Source organism: Lepisma saccharinum, unplaced genomic scaffold, assembly GCF_977018435.1.
Source record: "Lepisma saccharinum unplaced genomic scaffold, izLepSacc3.1 HAP1_SCAFFOLD_340, whole genome shotgun sequence".
NCBI lineage: Eukaryota > Metazoa > Arthropoda > Insecta > Zygentoma > Lepismatidae > Lepisma > Lepisma saccharinum.
This window is the reverse complement of record NW_028143064.1, coordinates 87,972-105,483: the sequence shown is the minus strand read 5'-3', so window position 1 is coordinate 105,483 and position 17,512 is coordinate 87,972. Positions and strand designations below refer to the sequence as shown.

Here is a 17,512-nt window from a genome sequence, read left to right as displayed (position 1 = left end):
AAATTGTTCACTATAAAAAATAAATAAATAACATGTATTACTGAATAAAAAAAATAGTATCACAACTTATTTCGAATCATTGGTTCTAGCAATGGAGCTATGGAAGTTAGGCTCTTCAATGTAAGTACCAAAAGAGACCATTCGTATAGAATATATTATTATTTTTTTGTTAATACAAAAATATTTAACTTAAAATTTCCAAGTTAAATTTACTGTTTATTTGACTAGAAGTAATTCTTGGCACAAATCCTGCTTGTAAGGGAAGTAAAAGTACTTGCAAGAGGGGCGAATCATTGTGAAAATAAATTTTTCTGTTTTATATTATATTCGAAATCTTTATTTTTCAATGAAACATCGAATGATTTTTCAACATTGCATAATTGTAGGCCATAACATAACATAAATGCTACATTTAGGAATATTTATATAGACTTTGATCTATTTCAAGGGTTGCATGGAATTACTGTAAGAGAAATATTTGTGTAAAATTGATATATTCTTCCTCTTCTAATGTGCTTGGTGGGAGGGAATTCTAAAATTTTACTTCCCAAAAGAGACAGGATCTTTTCCAGAAAAAGATCAAAATCAACCCCAACTGTGTGAACTTTATTTCATTGTTTACAAAACCAGAGGAAAATATTCAGTAAACTGCAGAATAGTTAGTTCCTGTTGGAATCAACAAAGATTAGGCTTTTCCAAGGAATATTCTGTAATATACGAGGTGCATGTAAAATAAAAAAGGGCCGATATTTTTAAAAAAAGAAGAAAATGATAGGGGAAGAAATTTATTGTCATTGATAAACAAGTACATACCTTGGCTATTTTTCAACGTAGTCACCATTAACCTCCAGACATTTCTGATAGCATCGCACGAGCTTCCGTATACCCTCTGCGTAAAAATCTGCCACCTAAGAGTGCAGCCAGTCCAGATCTGATGTCTTGAGCATGTCACTGTCATTGAAATGCTTCGATGCAAGCCACTTTTTCAGGTGAAGAAAAAGAAAGAAATTGCTGGGGGCAAGGTCGGTGCTGTAAGTGGGATGATTGAATAGTTTCCATCGAAAATCTTTGAATTGTCTCAACAGTACGAGCAGCTGTGTGTGGGCGGGTGTTGTCATGGGTCAGAAAAATTCCAGAACGTAGCATTCCTCTCCGCCGATTTTGGATGGCACGTCGCATATTATTCAGTGTTTTGCAATACACCCCTGCTGTAATTGTTCATCCTGGTTCCAAGAATTCCACAAAAGTCACACCCTTTTGGTCCCAAAACATGGTTGCCATGATTTTGTGAACTGATGGTGTTTGTTTGAATTTCTTCACTTTAGGAGAACCAGAGTGCTGCCATTGCATTGAATGCTGCTTCGACTCCCCAGTGGCGTACAATATCCACGTTTTATGCAAAAAGAGGTCATCCCCATCCTCCCCCCTGCGGCCCAAAAAATCATGTGCAGCTCTCCTACTTTACTCTTTGTGAGCATCTGTCAGTATTTTTGATACCCACCTCGCACACAGTTTGTGATACCCCAGGTTGTCAGTCACAATTCGATGCACTGTTTTCACAGACACTTCTGGAAACTCTTTGGCGAATTCAGATATTGTGAGCTGGCGATTGCGCACTTTCTCGTTCACACGTTCCACCAGATTGTCCGTCTGAACACTAGGCCTTCCGCTACGCTCATCGTCATGGACATTTGAACTCCCTTCCCGAAACTCTCTGCACCATTGCCTGACCTTCCCTTCACTCATCACTGTCGGTCCATAAATGGCACACAATTCCCGATGGATGTTAGCTGCATTCTGTCCTTTGGCATTCAGAAATCGTATGACAGATCTCACTTCACATTTGGCGGGATTTTGTATTACGTCAGCCATTTCACCTTACTGCTACTCACACGTACGCAACCCCACTCTGACGATTCTATCTCTGTTGCAAGCACAGAATACTAGGGCATGCTCAACTTCATCAGTGTTGCCAATCCCGCGTATTACATGAACAATTCAAACTTGAAATTTATTTAAACTTCAATTTTGTCTTGGTAGAATTTGCTAATGAAAGAGTATTCAGCATAACGTGCTGTGAAGATACTGGTATAAGATTCAAATCAGGGTCTCGCCAATGACATACTGCTAATCAAGGGATTCCTGGTTTGGAACTGTATTTAAAAGGTAGGTCTAGTTTTGATTAAAAAATCTCAGCTTGAAGTGGAAGGAAAAAAAATTGACATTGTTTTACCAGGTTGAAATCTTTGTCAGGGCAATAATTACTTAATGGAATTTGTCCCATCATCCATTTCTTCTGCTAATCATTCATCCTCGTGGGTGCTGTTAACACAAGAACTAGAAGAGTTTTGCAAAATAACCAAAATAGAAATGGAATTGGCTCAGATGATGATAAAAAGTCAACAGCCCCATATGTTTGGCTGAAACGTTTTTTACTAGCCATGTAATCAGTTACAATGTAACAGTTTTTGTGTTTTGCAAGATTGCTATTTACCTTGGATGGGAATTTTCACATCTATGTCCTTGCATATGTAGTTTTGGGGCTTCCCCAACTACCCATCAGTGAGTTCCTGGCTGGAGTGTTGCGCTGATCTCATCACCTCCTTTCTAGCCTAATTGAAGAGTGTGTGGAGTCCTACCTTCACATTCTCCATGGAGTGTCATGTTTCTAAATTTATTCATGGGTTTGAATTTCGTTAATATAAGGTTATAATGTGGCGATTGTACATAATTTTCTATTGAACTAACCATTGTTCATGTTCGTTCCAGATCCAGTTGCAGATATAGCAAATCTGGAGGAAGCTATTATCTTATTGGCCAAACGGCAAGGTTGGGAGTGGACCGATAAAAAGTTGATAAAAGGACAACTCTTGCATTTGGTTGAGCGCTGGGAAAGACATGAAGTACCTGATGACCTTGCAGTAAAGGCCATTAGGGTCATGGGTAAGTTCTTCCATTTCAGGTTGGATATTTCTTTATTATTTTAGAAGCAATTTTTGTACATTCTACGTGCAAGGAAAGTTTCCCAAAAGGGCTTATGGTAGTGGCATGTTTCTGTTCCAAAAGGAAGCTTCCTATTCATCTGGTGGATATTGTAAAGGTTAATGCAGCCTACTACAGCATGTGTTAGAACCCATATACTGCCAACATACCTCTGCCATACCACCAAAAACAATGGTGGCCTACATGACTTGTGTGAAACAGGAGACAGATCTATTTGGAGACATCTCGGTTAAATCACCCATTGACTTCTGTGCCTTTGGCCTACTAAACCAGAACATCCAAAAATGTCGAGCCACGACATTTGACGGACTTGCAAGGATGAGTGGGATAAACTAGATCACACTGTGCTGAATGGAAGCCTCCTTCAATGGAACATCCAATGTCATTCGTCGACAGGGCCATCACCTTGAACATGATCAGTGGTGGAACAGGGGTTTTACAGCCTAGGACAGCTGGGTAAACATCATACGTATACCAGAGAAGGGTTAATGGCGCTTCTTAAAAACAACTAACTCACTCTTTTCTCATTTAGTTACACTGTAACTTTGTTTTATTTAAAACTCCTGCATGTGAAAACTTAACATAAAAATCCCTAGCTTGTGGATTGTAATAATTTTCCAAATTCACTGTTTTTTTCATTTTGAGTATAAATCATAGAGAAGTGAATGAATTGGTACTTAATACAATCGTCACCTGGAAGCTGTATGGGTTTATTTTTCCATTTACAAAAAAGTGAATTTACTTTATAATTGTCAAGGAAAAAATGTAAAATTTGTCCTGGAAAACCTGGAGAAGTCAGGGAATTTCATTTTTGCTTCTATATGTACAAGGTGTGTTAAAAAAAGACCGAACTTTTGCTGTTCTTGCTTTATTGCTCATGATACACACTTTCAACCACTATCCCCCTCAAAATAACCCCCCCCCCCCCCTCAGCGTCAATACACCATTATCATCGTTTCTTCCAATTTTGGAACGCACTTCCTTCGATGGTGCGCAGTACTCTCGTTGCATTTTCCTGAATTTCCTCCATGGTTTGGAAACTCCATTCTTTCAAAGTGGTTTTTAGTTTGGGAAAGAGAAAATTGTGTGCAGGGGCCAAGTCCGGAGAATGGGGTGCATGTTGTGCACAACAGAAGTGCGATTTTTTACCAGATAACTTGTGACAAGGAGCGATGTGCGAGGTGGAGCGTTGTCATGATGCAACATCCATGACTGATTCCCCCACAGTTCAGGCCTCTTCCTATGCACAGCATCTCTCAATCGTGTTAAAATTCTCTGGTAGACTTCCTTGTTTACCGTCTGACCAAGTGGTACAAATTCATGGTGCACAAAGCATATCCAATCATAAAACACAACCATCATCACCTTGATTTTTGACAGACTCATCTGCGCTTTCTTTGGTCGAGGAGACCCTTTCTCCTCTCATTGCGAAGACTGCCTCTTCGTTTCCACATCGTATCTGTAAACCCATGTCTCATCTCCTGTTACGATGTTATTGAGAATGTTTTCGTTCGAATTTGCATTTGCAAGCAGTTCCTGACAGAGTTGAACTTGATTCTGTTTCTGGTCATCTGTCAACAAATGCGGCACGAATTTTGCACTGACGCGATGCATGCCAAGTTTTTTAGTCAGAAATGTATGACAGGATCCTACACTTATGCCAACTTCTTCAGGAACCTCACAGACAGTTAAACGACGATTTTCACGAATCACAGCTCAAACAATCTCAACATGTTGGTCGTCTGTTGACGTGGAAGGTCGTCCAGCCCTTGGATCTTCGGCAATCAAACTCCTGCCCTCCTTAAAGCACTTAAACCAATCATAGCATTGCTTTCGGCTCTTGCAGTCATCCCTGTATGCTTGGTTAAACATTTGGAATGTTTCCGTAAAAGTTTTCCCAAGTTTTACACAAAATTTCACACACACGTGTTGTTCCTCCAATCAGTCAATCGGCTGCTACTCTACAACTAACACATAGATTGGAACCCAGTAAAAGGCGATCTCTTACCAAGATATACCGCTAGGTGCACACGGTAGCTGGATCATTGGCACGCTATTAAAAAAGTTCGGTCTTTTTTTAACACACCTCGTATGTTTGTAAACTCCAGCCAAGTCAACCAAAGCCGGCTGAATCTGTTCTAGAACTCAATCCAAGCAGCAGCTTTCTTTCTATGGCCGGCGATAATTTATTTGATACCTTCGTAAGTCAGAAAGACAACTGAAGAAAAAAGTGAAGTTAACATTATTTCATAATCTTTTCATAGATGTATATATGGGGAAAATAAACAAAAACTGGTATCCGAAGAGAGAAAAGTATAAAACAATGAAGAAAATCATTTTTGATTTTAACTGCAATGAAGGGTTCACTGAAATATTTTTGAAAGCTACTTACTTCATTTACCTTAATTCAATGTTATTAGTTGGTGTTAATACATGGTACTAAACCATATGCTCTCTGACAACTAAATTCACCATACAATAACATACTACAAAAATAATTATTTTCGGTATGTAGGCACAAAGTTATTTGTTGATTGTTTCAGTTTTCTGTGCTAATTTCTACAAGTGTTCAAAATGTTATATTAATGTAGCCGAGTTTTATAAAAAGGCGAGATTTAGTGCCATTTGCACCTGATACTGCTTCCAAAAGCAAGTCAACTGCTTTTTAAATACAGAGAATTCGCTGTGGTCAAGCAGACAATCCAACACGCTGTCCGTAAACTACAGCTTTGGACAGCTTCCATAGTGACGTCAACATGACGTTTCCTATGACGTCTGCATAAGCCTCTCGTAAGACCTGCGCTGACTTGGCTGGAGTGTAAGAACACACGTTATGTAGCCACCCTGGTCTATACATGGAATGATCATGAAGTTCCAATCCAAACCTCTGAATCATGAAAATTAAAAAAAAAAAAAAAAGAGAGAGAGAGAGAAATAAATAAATAAATATATTAGTGGTGAGTGTGTGTGTCTCACTCTCTGTCTGTGGTGGGGGTCTACCCTTACCATGGATAAGAACACTTCCTTCTAAGTGCAGCATTCCACGTCATCGATTTTATATGACACATCTTAGTTTTGATAGTGTTTTACAGTACACCCCTGGCTTCTTGAAATCCACCAAAAGCACACCTAGTTGGTCCCAGAAAATAGTTGCCTTCACTTTTCATGCAGATGGAGTTTGCTCTGGTAGGTGTGACCGCACAACACCATTCCGTTCCTGTACTTTCCCTTCACTCATTACACTCTGACCATGCACTTCACACAATTCTCGGTGAATTGCGGTCATTCACCTTTGGTGTTAGGAAATCAAATCGCAGACCATAGTTCCGAACTAGTCGAATTGTGAAATCGCCTAGCCATTTCAACATGCTCTAACTCACAGGATAATGAACAGCTAGCTGACCAGGGAAAATACAAGGGCTGTTAAAACAGAAACTAAACTTTTACAAAATTTTGATACTAGTAATATTCACCAGTTACTTGAACCTGTCTCCTTCAAAGGACTCCCCTCCACTGTGCACACATCTCTCCATCTCTCTCCCAGAGTTTATTCCAGTCCTGGAATACCTGCTGGAACTCCAGTTTTGGAATGGCCCATAGCAAATTTTCCTTGATCTCTTCTATTATCTGCAATCTGTGACCTTTCTGAGGGTTGATTTCAACTTGTGGAAGGGTAAGAAGTCGGCTGGTGCCAAATCAGGTCTGAAGGCAGGTTGTCAGACAATAGGTGTCTGGTGTTTGCCAAAAATTCCAGGACAATGAGTGAGGAATGAAGATGTGCATTATCGTAATAAACCATCCAGGACTTGTTCTGCCACATCTGTGGTCTATTGCACTGCAACTTTTCTCATAATCATTGCATGACATTAACGTAGAATGCTGCAATTTCATGTATGGTGAGATGATGATTTGCACATATGACTTCCCACACATTTTCCATGTGATCGATGTTGGTAGAGATGGGTGTCCAGATTTTGCATCATTCACAATGGAGGTTCGACCTGATCTGAAATTTCTTTAACCATTCGTAACACTGTGTTCGACTGAAACATTCCTCACCATAGGCTTCATGTAACATTTCGTACGTCTCTGAAAGTTTTCTGCAATTTCACACATACTCGCTGCTCTTACAGTTCCTTCATGGCAGGCTAACTGAAAATCGCCGCAGGCACTCAACACACACTCAACGTGATCTACTGCATTTAGCAACAGCTTTGAAACTTATGCACCACCACTGTTGGTTTTATTCAACAAATTTATATACAAATTTTACGAAAAGAGTTTGCTTTCTTTTTGAACATGCCTTACATGATTGCTCGGTTGTCAATGGACCATTTGATGTTACTGTGCAGGTGTGATCTGATCACATTTTATAAATAATTGGCCCTTTATATTTTTAAATGCACCTCATGTATATAGACATGCAGGCATGTGAGGTGCATTTAAAAAGTAAGGGTTCACTGGTTATAAAATATAACTGGCAACAGTGGTCAGATTGCACTTGTGCAGTAGCAACAAGTAGTTCATTGGACACTTGACTGGTATCACAGTTGCTTGTCTTGCATGTTACAGTGAGTAATGATGGCTGCAAGAATAAATATTCATAACTGGTTGTGAAGTATGGTTCGACATGGTTTAGATAAGGCTGTGCAAATTTGCATGGTGAAGAGGGGAGTGGTAAGTCTAATGTTCAATCCGTCATTATTGAGTGTGTGAATGCAAAAGTGCAGAAAGATAATTTATTTACAGTTAGTGCTCTTGCCATGGAATTATTAGAAAAAAATCACAGACAACATTGTTCAACTTGTTACTAACACGTTAGACAATCTGAAACTGTGTGCATGAAAGTAAGGTGTTGAAAAGGACTACACTGGACTGGCTAAATTCCCATGCAGTGTAATTTTATGCAGCGGATATACAAAAGCTTGTTCCATGGTACCAAAACAACTTGTAAAATAATAGTGACTACAAATCAAATGAAATGGATGTATATGTGTTTTAATCGCTAATTCATTTTTGTTATGGTTCTTTTGTTATATTTTTTATAATCGGTTGATTTTAACTTGAAATGCACATCATATTTTGTCACTGCCATAGTACAACTTGTGTTGGAATATGTAAAAAGGTGTTAATGGCTAGATAAAAGAAAATCAGTCAGAATTGTAATGTTTTTGATTTGGTGTATGGTTGAAACTTCGTGTAATAATGAAACTATGCAAGCTTTGCGTATCCATTCATATACTATGTTGTTCCTAATAATTCCATGTGATTTTTAGGTCCAGTTGCAAGGTCTTTCCCAAATGAAGGTGCCTTGGCAGTTAGAAGCCTGATCGAACGTTTAGGTGTCTTCCTGGAGAAGAGTAGTTCAGGTGAGTACTAATTTGTTTGATATGTCTAAATTAGAAATAATCATAGATAGAAATGCAAACTTTTGTCTACAGTTATGCATGCACACACACACTCATATATACAGGCAGTAATCAGAATGCTACATTTTAAAAGTAGTTTCGCTACAGCTACTCTTCCAAAATGTAGCTTTGTTCTGCATTAAAAAACTTAAAGCAACCACAAGAAGTATAATAGTTGTACTTGCGGGAATTTACTGTTATTTATTATCATGATTCCCGTCATTCGATAATTTTGATAGCAGAGTTACTTCAGTCACTTATTTTCACTATAGTGTTTCAGAGTCGTACCTATGTAAGTTGCATATAAGTTCAAATTTGATGTATGAGTATTGCAATTAAGGTGTTACCAAATTAATTATTACAACTACACACAAATAAAATTTGGTAGGATTACTTGGTTTTTTTATCAACATAAATATTTAATTTTTTAAATAGACTGTCCTTAAACAGAATGTTAGTTGGGGAAGGGGGAGCTGCTCGAATTTTGGGGGTAACTGGGAACGCTTCTACAGAGTGTTTCTAACGTCGCGCAACCCAAACTTTGAAAATTTATATCACAAAAACCATAAGAGAGATTTACATTGGGTTTGCTACATTATAAAGCCTCATCCTTTGAGATATTTTTCAATGCTTAACATTATCAATTTATTCCATACAGAAAATTAAATAAATTAATGACTGGTGGAAGGCAGCGTTAAAATTTTTCCATAAATGCACTTTTGAGTGAGAAAACTATATAATAAATTATCGGAGAGTCACAATTAGACGTCTGATGACATGCCATGTCAATCTGTCATTTGCGACCAATAATGATCATGTGCATCATTTGATTGATTGATGACTGGCGATTTTATGGGTTGAGTGAAAAAGTGCCATATTTGGGACATATCTCCGTAGCTGGCAACACTAGCAGGTCGAAATTTTGTCACCAGATGCACGCAATATGTGCCTAAGAATTGTCCATACATTACGTGAAAAATCATAAATCATGATTTTGTAGCGAAATTGGACACTTGAGAGAATCCTAGGCTGCCCCTGGTTACCCCGAATTTTCTTCGCTCACGCTTCGCCACTACAGTGTCTGGTTGAATCAGCCCACTACAGTGCCTGGTTGATTCAGCATGGTGTATTCATGGGAGAAGTGCGTGTGCATTGTTGAAGAGTATTTTACTACTCATTCTTTCACTCGTGTGCAAAAAGTTTTTCAAGATAAATACCCTGCTTCTGCTGTACCTCACAAATCAACTGTTTTACGACTAGTGTGTCGATTTCGAGAAACCGGAAGTGTATGGGACAAAACAAGAAATGGTCGCCATCGTTTTTAAGCGATGTGCGTATACACCTGGAACAATCTCCAACCAAAAGCCTGAGGAAACTTGCGTCTTAAGCGGACTTGTCACTTTCCAGTGCTCATAGGGCTGCGAAGAAAGCTACCCTAAAACCGTATCGCGTTCGCGCTGTTCAAGAACTGCGACACCTTGATAAGGATACACACTTGAAGTACTGCAGGTTGTTTCGATATCTCATCAAAGAAAATTGCATCATTAATTAATTCCTTGTTTTTCACTGTAGAAGCTTGGTTCCATTTGAATGGTTATGTCAACAGCCAAAACAGCAAAAAATGGTCTTCTGAAAATCCTCATGCATTCCACGAGGTACCGCTCCATCCACAAAAACTGGAGAATGGTGTGCCGTATCCCGATGACGTATTGTGAGTCCCATTTTATTTGAGTGAACAGTGGATGATATTGTGTACCGAGATATCACCACTCAGTTTATTTCCCTGCTTCAAGAGGATGAACGCAAGATGGCACTACTTGCCATACCTCCAACGATACTATGGCATTTTTGGGTGAGTTTTTTCATAAAAGGATTATTTCCAAAAATTTGTGGCCCCCAGATCACCAGATTTATCCTCTCTAGATTTCTATCTTTGGGGTTACCTCAAAGGAGTAGTTTACAGGACACATCCAACCACCCTGCAATAATTAAAGACCAACATTGAAACTGCAATTTTGAACATTGAGGAAACACTTCACCGAGTTTCAACCATTGAGCATCTCCTGTAAAAGTGACACGTTTGCTATTGTCAGACTGTGTCACTTTTCCGACTTGGCAGCAATGAACAATATCAAACACCAACAAATGATCCCACAAATTGTTAAGAGTTGGTATTTACAGTTGAAGATCAATTCCCAGATGTTTTCAATTATAAAATATTGTAATTGTTTTTGTTTGGATAAATGATAACAAATTTATTGACCCAGTGATAGCCTACATGATTAGTTTAGTGATTTAATCGGAACACTTAAATGTCCAAATTGTAAAAATAATAATAGGCTAATAAAAAAGTAGACACAAACACAAAAAAGCCTCGATGAAATCCGGACGTGTAGTAGTCGCACTTATGATTTGCCCTTACCATTTTGTAACAAGCTCTTCAGCTGTGGTAGAATGGCAGGGTTGCCAGGTACGTAGAAATTTACACTTAAAAGTCTTATTTTGGTGCAAAATTATGATTTTGATTTTTCTTGCAAATGTTGGGCCAATTGTGTCTGTTGACAAATTTTCGACCTGCTAGTGTTGCCAGCTACGGAGATATGTCCCAAATATGGCACTTTTTCACTCAACCCATAAAATCGCCAGTCATCAATCAATCAAATGCTGCACATGATCATTATTGGTCGCAAATGACAGATTGACATGGCATGTCATCAGACGTCTTAATTGTGACTCTCCGATAATTTATTATATAGTTTTGTCACTGAAAAGTGAATTTATGGAAAAAATTTAATCTGCCTTCTGCCAGTTATTAATTTATTTAATTTTCTGTATGGAATTAATTGATAATGTTAAGCATTGAAATATATCTCAAAGGATGAGGCTTTATAATGCAGAAAACCTGATGTAAATATCTCTTATGGTTTTTGTGATATAAATTTTCAAAGTTTGGGTTGCGTGACTTTTGAAACACACTGTATTTATAAATGAGAAACAGGTGGAGCGATGTTTTACGTAAGTTTTCCTGTTGAGAATGCTGCCCTGAAGAGACAGTGGAAATTTGTCACCTTGTAATCAAAGGTCCCCAGGTTCGATACCTAGCAGACACACATATTGATTCGGATCCAGTCTCGATTAGCTTATCTGTGCATAAAGTGGACTCAAAGCAAAACTTGTAAAGATGCTGAGTTGGGAGGATGGGATCCCCCTGGTCCTCCAATCCCCACACTGCTCATGATTTGTTTCATTCTCACGATTAGCCAAAGTGGCAGAAAGCGACTCTACATAAGAGAATTACTAAATAAACCATTTATATTCATTTTCATGGTTAGCGAAAGTTACAGAAACGTGACTTAAAAGTAGGAAGAGTGCATAAATTTGGAAACCGCATATTAACTAAAGAAAATTGTTGTTTTTGCAAGAAAAGTTAATAACTTGTTCATACTTTTTACAATAGACTATCACAAAATATATTGAGGAAACTGACATGTAAACCTGAGTGTTCCAAACGCATTTTAACTTTAAAATTTGTGAACAGGTGTTATGACTAAAATAATTGTAATATAAGAAAGTGTATGTCTATCGTTCTTGTAACACAATTTCTTGCTGTTGAGATTCTATATACTGATAATGATTATTGCTGTTAACATACTGAGTCATTGATTGCTGGCGCTATTGCTTTGTCATTGTAGAGAAAAATTGATTGCTAGTTTTTGCACTCCTTGTGTTTCACACAGTAATTAAATAAATTACATTTTGCTGTCTCTTACACCTTGGATTTGTTCTGGTTGTGCCGCAAACAAGACATGTTTCCCCCCAAAATAGTAATGCAGCTCAAAACAATATAGCTGTTAGCTGGAATATATTCATATATGTCAGTTAATTATCTAGATATAATTATTCAGACTGTAATCAAATAAATTACAGTGATATCTATGATCTAGATCATCTGTATTTCCATGTAATAGATTTTGTCTTTATGAATCTCCTGCAAAAGTAAGCTTTTTTTTTTCATTTTTTTTTCACATTCAATATTTACCTCAAAATGCTGAGAAGAAATGTAGCTGTTGCAAAATGTTCGCTACAACAGCAAGAATTTTGTAGCTTCGCTACAACTACTGTTGCAATTTTCGCTACAGCTACAAATTTTGTAGCTAGCTACAGTAGCACCACTACAAATAGCATGGTAGTTCCGACCATTGTATACACTTTTATTGGATAGACCCATAAAAAAGGTCTGTGAATATCAATAAAATATGAATACAATATTTATCAATAACCATTATTCTACCAATCGATTCACAATTACACATGTTCGCTGAAGAATCTGAAATTAATAAGTTAATGTAATAATCAGGTAATGTTCATGGGTTTTGGTGTAGAGAATGAACTGTGTATTTTGACATAGTGCAAAACTTGAGCTTATGAATTTACAAGGTGTGTTCAAAAAAAGACCAGATTGTTGGAATAGCAACTTTACATGAACATGTACATCTTATTCATGTTTGTCCCCTTCAAAGTACTGTCCTTGACTGGCCACACACCGCTCCCAACTTTTCTTCCAGCTTTGAAACACCTCCTGGAACGTTTCTTCCGGAATGCTCTTTAGGTCCCTCATACATTTTTGTTGGATGTCATCACTTGTGTCAAACCGACGACCTTTCAATGTCTATTTCAATTTTGGAAAGAGGAAAAAGTCTGCCGGAGCCAAATGGAGGCTGAAGAATCACAGTCGTCCTGTTTTTGGCCAAAAATTCAGTCACAAGTAGAGAGATGTGAACCTGCACGTTGTCGTGGTGTAGCGTCCAGTTTTGGTTCTGCCAAAGCTCAGGCCTTTTCCGCATCACTGCGTGTCTTAACCTCTTCATAACCTCCACATAAAATTCCTTGTTGACTGTTTGTCCTCGTGGGACGTATTCGTAATGAACTATTCCTTGCCAATCGAAAAAAGGTTGATGTGAACATCGTCTGTTGACGTGGACAGTCGCCCACTTCGAGGATCTTCATCCGTCAAAGTTCTCCCAGTTTTGAACCGAGTGAACCAGTCACAACACTGTGATCGGCTTATTGCTTCATCACCGGAGGCTTCCCGAAGCATTGTGAACGTCTATGTGGCACTTTTACCAATCTTGAAACAAAATTTAACGCACACACGTTGCTCCTGCAAATCTTTCATTTTTCACACAGTCACAAAATGTCCCACTGACCGCTGCAGACTCTGACACGTGTTGCTCGTGCACTGAGCTCCGGGCCTTGTTGCAATGTACTTCACAAAGATGTCGCTAGATGGCGCAACTGTGTTCATTTGATTCCATCAAGTAGTTTGCGCGTAGTGCACTCAATCCGGTCTTTTTTTGAACACACCTTTTATATTCATAAAAATAGTAAGGGAATGAGGATTCATTCGTGAGTGTACCTTATCGTTATTTCTTATCATTATTAGCCTAAAGAGGCAGAAAGGCAACATAAAATAAGATAGATGCAAATGAAATGCAACACAAAACTCGACAAACGACTTAAAATTTCACCAAGTTTTTTTCAGTTATCAGCACATGAACAGCACACACGTGATGTGTGAAAAGTTATGTTTAAAAATTGGGGCTCAAACCTGTGTTTTTGGCATTCCGAACATGAACATTGAATGCCAATGGTTCAGGTTTGATCCTCAGATGAGCCCCAGATTTCAAGAAATAATATATCCTGTCCATGTGCCATAGTGTCATGTTGCAAATCAAGAGGTAAGTCCAACCTGTCTGTGCCAGCATGTGATTGCAGTTGGGTTGATAATCATTATATAGATTATTCGAAATAAAAATTTATTTGTATTACATGGTACTAAAAATCAGTGGCGTAGCATGGACATTTCAGGTGGGAATGCCAAGTCCGAAGGAAGGGTCGGCCCTTTCTTGCTTAATAATTTACTTATAGTATTAGTCGCCACAGGTATTGTTTATTTGCCTGAAGTCAGTTTGGCTTTCAATAATACATCATCCAAGCATGTTTTAGCTAGAAAATGATATGCCTCAGTATCCCACAAATGTTTTGAACTCTGGTGTTTTATATCTTTTTTTATACCTTTCTGCATGACGCAAGTCATTAAAAACCTACCTGAATCACAAGCGCCTCTGCACAACAGTAGATGTCATTGTTGTGGATGATCCAACTACTGATTGATTTAGTTTATTTTACTTCGCTTTTCTACCACTTTTGGTTAATCGCGAATATGAATATGAGTGATGATATTGAAGAAGGGACACTCACAAAGAACACCCGTGCTCACGCCAGGATTCGAATCGGGGGGCCTCTGTCATCTTGGCGCGCTGTGCAAAACACACTGACACGGAGGTGGGTGGATGATCCAGCTACACTCAACTGACGTAACAGTGCCGATTAGTAATTCAGACCACTGTTTATTACATCTTGAGAATGTTGGTAAACATTTTAAAATAATTTTGTTCAGAGACCATTCGATGTAAAGAGTTTTCAAATGAATGATAAACATTTCCATTGACACAATAGTAAGCAGTTAGATAATAATAATAAAAAATAATAATAGTTTTGCGGGTTAAGTGGTAGAGCAGCCGCAGGCTGAACTTCTACCACGAGAACTTCACCAACTTATTTGACAAAAACTGTGTTGATCTTTTAGTTTTTAATGCACATCGCTGTTTCTGCGATAAATTATACAATGCAGTGCTAGTAACCATTAAGAAGTGGTATATTTGAGTTTGGTAAAGTTACGTCAGTCAATATTGCTTATTGTAGCATCACATAGCACGAGTGGCACGAGCGCGAAGAACCGGTTAGGAATTCAACCGCTACCGTCTGCTTCAGAAGGCAGGAAGGGTCACATGAACCAATCACCATAGCCCTCTGCTCTGTACGCTGGCGTACGAGAGAACATTTGCGCGCGTGCTGTAGAGATCCAAGCTTTCCCTCCAGATAGACAGCAAGGAATATAGAGTCCTTTACGCCGAACCTGCCGGGTGTCCGGCCAGGAAAGGCATCGAAAAAAATGCTAGAACAAGTGTTGTTAGTGGAGCGTTGCAAGCGGATCGCAAAAAATAGCTATTATAATGCCATGAAGGTCACACATATATGAAATTAGTCAAGTTTTACTTTATATTTACAGCATTTTTGAAATTTTAAATCTGGGAACGCCGGGCGTACTATAATGCTATGCCACTGCTAAAAATGCATGATAGGTGCAGATATGTACTGCAGTCTAGCAGTATGCTAGGTAAACATTGCTTTATTGTAGGTACCACTGTCGCTTTTTTCCTCAGAAGATTTAGCCTGTAGGTAGGTGTAATACTTTACTGACAATTGTGATATTATGCAAATGCTGTTTGTACCAAAAGTGGTAATCTTTTTCTTTTCAGTCCCATATGAGGTTCAAGAGGCCGTGGTAAATACATTATTATATTTAGGTCGACAAAAATATATCCATATTGCAAAGCTCATTGAAGATTGGAAACCCTCCACTGAAGTTCCTGCAGAACTGGTAGATCATATGAACCGCTTCGTGTCTTCTCGAAATCAGAAATGGTGGAGAATCTTTTTGTCAAAGCAGAAAGCAGAGAAACAGAAAGATCTGGATGCGGTGAGCAACCCATGCAATAATTGATTATAAACTAAGTTACAAGCTCTACTTTGCAAGTAAAGCTTTAGAATCTAAATCTAGTCTTACTTTTTTTATATATATAGTATATAATTAAGGTTGCCTTTGTCAAAGTTGAGTTAGAGTTTTGTTTTAAGTATTTGGCAAATATTTTTGTTATGTAAATACTTCATCAGTATTAAGCATTTGCAATTTGCATATATTTGTGTGTTCATTGTAGTTTAGTTAACATGTGAGGGTCTAACATGACAGTGACAGAATAGTTAATTCTTCAAATATTTTGAAGTAGTGTAACAACACTTGTATTTTTTCAGGAAGTTAGCCAATATAAATTGTGATTCACATAACCAAGTTTTACCCAATTTTGACAATTGAGTAAATTCTGTTTTGCATAATGTTTAGGTTGTAAGTGATGTGATCTAATTGTGGAGTTTGTGAATGTGAAAAGGCTGTGGAGCTACAAAAGTGTTTCATGCTATTTTCATAATCTTGATGCAATTTTGTGTGTGTGTTGGAATATTTTTATTGTACTTCAGCTCAGCTGCACCATTTTTATTTGTGGTTATTTTTTATGGTAAACTGATGAAAATGTACATTTAAATGCAAGGACTATTCTTTACTCTTGTATTTGTTTCCACCTCTATCTTAAATTTTTCTCAATATTATGTAATGAGTGATACATTATGAACAATAAGGATAATATGTATTGAAACAAATTAAAAATGCAAAATAAAACAAGACCAGTTACTCAATTAACATAACATTTGATGCCACTCTGCAAACAGCATATATATTCACTTCATTGTTGTTCATAATTTTTGGGTGTTAAATGAAAACAAGATAAGAAAACCTAGTTTCATTATGAATCATATTTAATTTTTAAATAGCATTAACAAGCTATATAATGTTATTGTTTATTTCTAAAAGTATAATTCCTTTACGTAGGAACTTTAAAAACTTTACATGCTTGTAAATTGTCATTTTGTTTAAACAAATGTATGATGCGTTGTGAACTGGTGTAGCTTCATAAGTGTGTTCAAAATTTAATTAAAAACATTTTCTTTTATTTCATTAATGAAACTAAAGCCATTAATGTTAAGACTGTTGGAAGAGATGAAGTATCCATCCATATCTGTCTTAGTGTCACATGAATGAGAAAAGTTCTGTGTTTGTGTTGTTTCATAAAGAAAATAAATTGTTATAGAACTTTGTGTAAGTTGTTATACTTTTAAGATACCAATTTAAATTGGCTCCATCATGCCACTGCAAAAATAGAGATTTAAGTTAAAAAACTTACTTTCATTGACATAATCTAATCAAATAATATTTTAGTTATAAATACTCAATACGTTAAATCTATTCATCAATGCATGTTGTAGCAATTTTTTTTTACCATTTAACCCGGGTTCGATCCCCGGCCGGTTCAAATCCGGGAACTTTCCTAACGTTGGAAGCAGCCCCGGCACCCACCCAGTGTCAA

The 17,512-nt window shown here is 37.6% G+C and overlaps 1 protein-coding gene across 1 annotated transcript in view; it reads left to right on the top strand.

Moving 5' to 3' along the window:
- LOC145982695 (uncharacterized) overlaps positions 1–17,275 on the top strand; it is a 196,624-nt gene extending 179,349 nt beyond the window's left edge. The window contains exons 13-15 of the mRNA XM_083116056.1: positions 2,770–2,943; positions 8,280–8,372; positions 15,794–17,275. Coding sequence (XP_082972182.1) covers positions 2,770–2,943; positions 8,280–8,372; positions 15,794–16,038 — 512 coding nt within the window. The 3' untranslated portion in view covers positions 16,039–17,275. The remainder of the gene's footprint in view (positions 1–2,769; positions 2,944–8,279; positions 8,373–15,793) is intronic.
- The last annotated feature ends 237 nt before the right edge of the window (positions 17,276–17,512 follow it).